The sequence below is a fragment of the Zosterops lateralis genome (genome assembly GCF_965231275.1).
Source record: "Zosterops lateralis genome assembly, chromosome: 5".
NCBI lineage: Eukaryota > Metazoa > Chordata > Aves > Passeriformes > Zosteropidae > Zosterops > Zosterops lateralis.
Window position 1 is genome coordinate 16,162,727 of NC_139766.1, and position 7,915 is coordinate 16,170,641.

General features: G+C 42.1%; 1 protein-coding gene across 1 annotated transcript in view; it reads right to left on the reverse strand.

Moving 5' to 3' along the window:
- The window catches only part of FAM184B (family with sequence similarity 184 member B), a gene marked incomplete at its 5' end in the record, with an annotated part of 35,691 nt that extends 34,912 nt beyond the window's left edge, over positions 1–779 (reverse strand). Inside the window, one exon of the mRNA XM_083861638.1 lies at positions 645–779. Within this exon, the coding sequence (XP_083717764.1) occupies positions 645–779 (135 nt within the window). The remainder of the gene's footprint in view (positions 1–644) is intronic.
- Between the last annotated feature and the right edge of the window lie 7,136 nt (positions 780–7,915).

The window sequence follows — 7,915 nt, forward strand, 5'->3', positions numbered from 1 at the left end:
CTGACAAAAGTGCAGCATAAGAAAGGTTAATAGATAACTGCCACTTCCTATATATTTTCTCTTATTTCTTAACATGGTGTGGAAAATATCGAGTAGTTCAATAGTGACTAAAAGTTTTAAGTACAATATACCATATAATTTAATCCTGTCTCTTCTCCAACTCCTTTTACAAACGTCATTTAAAGCAGCTGTTCTTATGCACATCATGAACAATTGGCCGCGAGTCAGAGTCCGAGTGTACTGTAGCACCACGCGTTGGCTGCAGCTTTGTAACAATATTACTTGAGAACTATGGAACGCAAATTACATGCAGTGTTCGTAATTGTAGAAGAAAAACGGATACTGTCAATCCCTCTCAACAGCTCGCTGGAGCTCCCCTGGTTATGGTCGCAAGGTAATCAGAGCAGTTCCGTGCGAGGCTCCATCGCCCGGCACAAAGGCAGCCCCTCGGGATGGGCTGCAGCCCCCGCGGGGGAACTGTGCAGGGAACTTTGTGCATACCGATGTTCTCGGCAACAGCCTAAAATAGAGGACCAGGTTTCCCCTCCCTCCTCTCAGACGGGGACATCAGAGGAGACAATTCCCTGACACCCCCGGCCAGGGCAGCCCCACCTCCTTGGAAAGACTGCAACAGCGAGACTTACCTTAGTGAGCTGGGCAATCTTCTTGCACATTTTTATGTGCATTTCCCGATTGCATTCCTCTGCCGAGCTGCTGCGAGCGGCTTTAGATCCATTGCAAGTCCCGGGCTGATGAATGTTGTTTATGCCAGAGGCCATTAGGCTTGAATTTTAATCACGTCTGTCTGCGTAGGCTCGGGGTAGCGCGATCCCGGCCCCGCTGCCCGCCCCCCCGGCTGCGCTCAGCCCCCGGCGCTGGAGGAACTTCAGCCCCGAGCAGGGCACGCTCCTGCCGCCGCCGCTCCCCCTGCTCTGCAGATGTCCCAGTCCTTCAGCAGAACACCCAGCCGAGCTAGCAAAGAACAGCATGTGCAAACGTCCTGATTGGGATTTTTTTTTCCCTCCCCTTCTCTTCGAATGGTGAGCTTCCGCCAGGAGAAGACGCCAGCGGCTGGGTGCTACAAATTCCCCACTGGAGACGCTGAACCAGCCTAGAGGCGATAGCACAGGCATTGCCGGTTGTAGTAGAGATTGCCCGAAGATTAAATCATGCCGCCTTCTCAAGTGTCAAAAGACTGCAGAGGTCATCTGAGAAGAGAGCGTTGGCACCTTTCATAAGCTCTGCTATTTTGGCAATCCTCTCTAAACCAGGATGGGCCCGTCAATGATGAAGAAAACCTTTGTTCAGTTTTTGCTGCTGTGTTGAAAGCAGAACGGGAGCCAAGGGGCCCACAAGCACAGCTGAGCCCAGGAGCTGTGTCCAGGATCCAGTCTGCCTGCCTTATCCAAGGAGACTCTGTTCCCTTCAGTTACACTAAATGCACTGGAAAGGTGCCTGAAGAAAACTGACAGTATTGCAGGTCTTTTTTCTTTTTTCTTTCTTTTTTTTATAAATGTGCATACTGTTTCAAAGAGATCAGGCTTGGACATGCAAAATAAGGGACAGAAAAGGCAGAAAAACACACACACACGCAAAAGGCAGCTATTAAGATAATAGGATTTTTTAAGAGAATGCTTCAGTGAAGTGTTATGCAAGAAGAAAACTGTCGGTGAACACGTTTAAACAAGTCTAGGAGAGAAGAAGTAGGAGAAGACCAAGTAGGGTGAAGTAAGAGAGGTAGCAAAGATGAAAAGGGAGAAAGAACAGATAAGGGAAGCCAAGAGCTGCCCAACACCCCTTTGATGTGTCACTGCAGCCAGCACTAGAGAGCCCATGGAACAGCCGAGGGCTCCACCTCAGGCCCCGCTGACTTGCAGCCAGCCAGAGGGGTCATGAGTCCGCTTCCTCCCTACTGCCCCTACCTGGAAAGGCGGGCAGCTTTCCAGTCTGATCTCCTGGCAGTACTTGCCATCCTTCTTGGGTGAGAAGCTTCCACTTTGCTAGTGGTGGATTTCAAAAAAGAGCTTCCTGAGGACTACAGAATTAAGGAGGAGGATTATCTGGTGTCAGTTAATGGTAAGGCAGAAGGAAAACAGCAAAAAAAAACTTGGTGAGGACAAAGAGAGACAAAGAACTGTTAAGAATAACACTCCTAAATGGAAAAGATCAGGGCAGAAGAATACCCACAAGGCAGTGGGGAGAAGGAACACTGTGAAGATATAAGAAGATAAGACCTTGGGACAGGGAAACCAAACCCTTGATTGCCAGGAGAAAAGGAGAGACTGTAAATCTCCAGAGGCAGAAAGAATCTTCACTCCAGGAATGAGAGGAAATGAAGACTGAGAAATGCAATGTATAAATGAAAATTACCACAGTTGCTGGGAGATGCTAAGCAGGGAAATGATGTTTAGTCCAGAAAGATATTAGTAAGAAAAGGCAAGAAATAGATCCCTGCACAAAGGAATAAGAAAGTACAGTTTCTTTATTCACTGGCACTAGTGTCCAAGGTGCTGCTGGAACTTTTTCTGTGACTAGGACATAGGGATATGCCATGGCTAATTGTCTGATATCTGCTAAGACACGTACTCGCACATAAGTTTACGTCAGTTAATATTTTATAATACCTTCTCTATCTGGTCATCAATTTGAGAAAAAGCCCAGGAATTTAATTATATGTATGATTTTGATTAAATTGACAAGCTTATTAGGACAATCAAGAGAAGAACAAGGGCTGGAGCATTGTTTCCTCAGAAAAAAACAGAACAAACTAAATGAAAATAGAAAACAAATGAAAGAAAAATGCAAAAGCTTTTACAAATACTTACAAGATGTTACCTGTGTTATCACACAGGTGGACAGTAACATTTATGATTGTTCTATTAAATGCTGGATCTGGATGCAGGGGTGGATAGAGACTTGAGACACCTTTATGGGCAGAGCAGAGCAGAGAAGCACAGATCTTCAGATACATTGGAAAGGGAATAAACTACTGAGATATCTTCAAGAAGGCTGTTTATGAATTTTGGGGCATTAGAGTGAAAAAACTTGAGACTTTGGTACAAGACGATGTTTTAGCAGAATGTACTTTGTCACTGGTAAAGTGATCTCAGTCCAGACAAGACTTTTCAGGCAATACTTCAGACTCTGGAAAAGTTTCAATCAGATCTCATGCACAAGAGAAAACGCAACAAGAGAACATAAATTTACAGGTGACTCAAGTTCATTAGTTTTATTACTCAAAAAAAACCAACTTAGTTTCAATAACAGAATTTAATCAGATAATGCCAGAATGTTTCAGTGAGCATTTAGCTTTTTTTTTTTTTCTTGTAACTCATCTAGGAATCACCTATAAATATGACAAAACAAGGATGTCACAAAGCATAATCTTAATGTGTACTGTAAAAACATGGGTTTTGTGAGAATCACATGGAACACAAGTAGATTCCAGAATGTGTCTGAACTTGGGGCAGTAGATGGCAAAAGTTTTAAATAAAAATCTAACCAGAAAAGGCATTCACTTCTGCTTGAATTATTATTGCTGCATTAGTTTTTGGTAAATTGTGAGAGAAGGTGGTCATGTTACTACAGTTTTTATAAGCCTTTGATTAACTGTACACAGGTTTGTAACTTTGCTGTTCAGATATATTAACTCATTTCCTTTCCAGTAAAAAAACCAAAAACAAACATACATGAGCAAAAGACTATAAGCCTTCCATTTTTGATACTTCCTGCTTGTTGAACATGCAGACTGTATAACTTCTGCATTCTCCTGACTAGCTACTAGTTACTACTAAAGAAGACATATCCTCAAATTCCAAGACATAAAAAATGTATTCCCATTGCAAATGTTCAATACGTAAATTTGCACCTTTGTTTAACATACTTTGCAAACAATTTTCCTAAAACACAATTAATACCACCCAATTCTTTCACTCTTTGTCTGAACACCAGTGCTCAGTGAGATTTTTTTTTTTTTAATATACAACAACAATGTTAAAATGATTCCCTGGATTACATTCTACTGCTGTTTTGCAGTCCGACAGAGTTTACCTTTGAAAGTGGTAGAACAACAGTTAGTCATGAACTGTCATGTCAGAACTGATGGCCCGAGGCAGCCTGAGCTTGTGGGTGGCATCCCTGCCCACGGTGGCACTGGGGGAGCAGTAGGAATTAGATGATCTTCAAGGTCCCTGCCAGCCCAAACCTTCCTGTGATTCTATGAAATGAATCAAATGAAAAAGCTGTACTATTAAAACTGATTTAAAACTTCTCAAGTTAGTGTGTCAATAAAAGAAGATACACCCCTAAGTGAGATTCTAATTTAATTCCTAAATTACTACCCTAATTTTTGATCTCCACTTACATTCACTTTGGTCCTAGAGTAGCTTTTTGGCCCCAGAACAGGGAATCTGAGAAACGTTTTCTCTTTTTTTTGACAAGGGAAAATAAAAAAAGGGAAATAAGAATTAAAATAACAGTCAGAAGACTCATAAAAGTTATATTGCTCACCTAATTCACTATTCTATTTCTAATAAAACTTGTTTTGGGATTGAGTGCAAGAAAAATGACAAATATAAAGTGTGGCATATACATCTGGGGCAATTACCCACATTATACATAATTACATATAAAAATATTATATATAACTACTTTCTATTTTTAATTTCTTCCCACCTTATAAAACAGACAGGATTCCAAAAAGAGCAGAAGGGCTAAAGATTTCCTAATTGACTGAAAACAGTAACTATTCAAAAATGTATATACAATTTTATAGCTGACTTACATATATACAAGTTTTGGAGGAATGTGGTGAACATAAGCTCAGACTCTATTGCATAAGGATGGCTCGATTATGGATGAAACATTACTATGTTCATGTTTTAAATATAGAAATTGGAACCAACCAGACACATCAGATATAAAAGCCCTTGAACACCTAACAGGTTAGCATCAACTTCCATTTTTTGCTACTTCCATTTCTTATCCAATGACCTACATCTAATATTACCACAAAGTAACTGTCATGCAGTAAGTTTGGCTTACCCTGTGGCACTGTATTTGCTCACATAACAGGACCAACAAAGGAAAGAGAAAGGATCCAGAACAGTGAGTCAGAAGTAGATCATGGCAGATAAGGTCACTACTTCAAAGGACAAGGAAAAAAGCTGGAATTAATAGAGCGCATTACCCTCCAGGGCTCGGAGCATCATCCAAGGTTCAGAGTTTCATCATTCTTTTCTAGATAGAACAGTCAAATCCCACTGGCTATAACCTCTGGGCCTTCATTACATCCTTTCCCTCCCAGTCAGTCATTATATCCATCCCACAGGAAGCAGCTGGTCCTCACTGAGCCCCGAGAGTGAGCTCAGCAAGGAACTGAAGGAGCAGAGCAGAACTGGAATGGATTCCTGGGCCCACAGGCAAAGGCTGTGGCTTCAGGCCTCAGATGAGATAGGTCAGGGCTCATTAAAACTGATTAGTGCAGTCAAGGCCCTGAAAAATAAGCAGTAAAAAAACTATGATAGCAACACTTCTGTCAGTTGAACAAGGCATCTGGTAGCACAGAAACATGGCCAGCATTTGTGATCCTCCTTCAGCATGTTACTTACCTACACATGAAATATCAATTGTACTGAGAATTTCTATCTGTATTCTATTCTACCTGTAAACACAAAGCCTGGCAGAAATATTTAAATCAGTCTGGAAGAAATAAATCCTAGATGAAATCTATGGTAAGGGACTATAAGGTATTCTGCAGGGAAGGTCTTCTTCTGTAGACCTGAGATGCAGGTAGGCACAACTGGGATGCTGAACATGTGAATCAAAAAGCATTCAGGTTGCATTATGATTTCACTTAAAATCAATGTCCTGCGTTTTTAATGCCACAAGAATCACAAAGGTTTTTCTGTTCATCTTCCTGTTTGCATCTTCTTGTCCACAGTTCTATTGCAGAAAAAAATCTATACAAAGGCAATTATCCAGTAAAAATACATTAAGTAGAAAGATTGTTACACATTGTATTTCCCCACAAAATTTAACCTTAAGAAAAAGTTCAACTCCTTGAGGATATTAGTTGATTATAGTGTTTTTGTAGAGTGACTATTTCTTCAACATAAAATTAAAGCTTTTAGAAAAATGTTAACATAGATTCTATCTATAAGACTCTATTTTACTATTGTATTTGTGCATATAGAATCAATTTCCTACTCTCTCGGAGCAAAAGATGATTAGGCCTGATCTATATATTTTGGAAGTTAATAAGAAATATAAATCTCACCTTTAAAATGGAGTTATCTTTTTAAAATATACACAAATGCATGGTAGCATATTATGTCAGGGGGGAAAAATGCCCTCTACCACATATTTAAATTATTTTAGAATTTATTTTTATCTATAAAAGAAAATACTTTGTCTCCAGGTGCTGCCCTCCATTCTTCACATACAGCTCATATATATCCCATAATCCTTGACACCATTGTAAGGAGAAAATAATTCCAATTATTTGGTTGATTAAAATCTGCTTCTTAAATAAAAAACTAGGAGGATTCAGATCTAGAACAAGACTGACCCCTAGTGTTTTTATTTTTTTTTTTCTTAGACAAAAATTACCCTTCTTCAAATAGATCCTGCCTGTTTGACCTATTGTCATTTGATGGTTTGTCACCTGTCCTTACTAAATACCTGTCATCCCTTGAGGTCCATCAGGCGCTTATTTTTCTTAAAGCCCAAACACATATGGACATCAAAGGCCGTAAGTTCCTGCTGCCCACGGCTTGTGTTCACTTCTTTGAACGCTGTCCATAACCCTGGAATTGATACACGCTCAGAATGTTTCCCCTCAGCTCATCCCCCCGCCCTTGTTTCTCGTTCAATGTCATTAAATGCTCGCCCTACGTTCCGTAACAGTGACGCAGCTCTGGGGTTTGAGCCTTTTTATCTTTCGTGTGTTTAATGAGATCCTGAGATAATGAGATAATGGGGTTTATTACTTTTTTCAAGTAAAAGGATTTCTGGGAAAGCATTAGGTTCACAACAAACGCTTGAAAACTTGGTGGAAATGTCCAGTAATAAGGGCCAATAGAGTGTGGAAGGAGCACAAATGGACATCGTCAGCCCCCTCGCCGCGGACACAGAGAGCGGGACTTTTGTTATTTAGATGGAGCCTGAGCTTTCTCAGGTCGCTGCCGCACTTCCTTCGGTTTAAGAAACCCGTCTGTACTTTCTCTGGTGCTCATGTCCGGGGAGGGCTTTGGAGAGCGGCTCCGGGCGGGTTTGTCCGGCGCATTTAACTATTTGCCCAATATAATTGTGGAAGCCCTCGCCCTCAGCCTCCCCTCAGCCGCAGGGCCGACACCGGGCACGGACTTTGGAGCAGCCGCAGGGCAGTGGCAGCCCTGCATGGTCCCAGCCCATCCCTTTCCCTCCCTGAAGGGTTTGGAGCACAAATTCCATGAGGAGCAGCTGAGGGAGTTGGGGTTGTAAAGCCTGAAGGAGGTTCAGGGGAACCTTATCACTCTACTGCCTGACAGGAGGCTGCAGCCAGATGGGACTCGCCGTCTGTTCACAGGCAACCAGGTATAGGACCAGGGAACATAGTCTTAAAATGCGCCACCGTAATGTTGGACATTAGGAGAAATTTCTTCACAGAAAGAATGATTAGACGGTGAGTCTTCACAGAAAGTGTGAGTGGACTGTTCAGAGAGATGGTAAAGTCACCATCCCTGGAAGTGTTCAAGAAACGACTGGACGTGACACTAATGCCACGGTCTAACTGACATGGCGGTGTTCAGTCTCAGCTTGGATTTGAACACCCCAAACCCCTTCCCCGCCCCGATTCATTCTGTGATTGTGTGAAAATGGCGTCGCTCCGCGCGCGCTCCCGCCCAGCGGCCGCCATTGGCCGCCCGCCATCGCC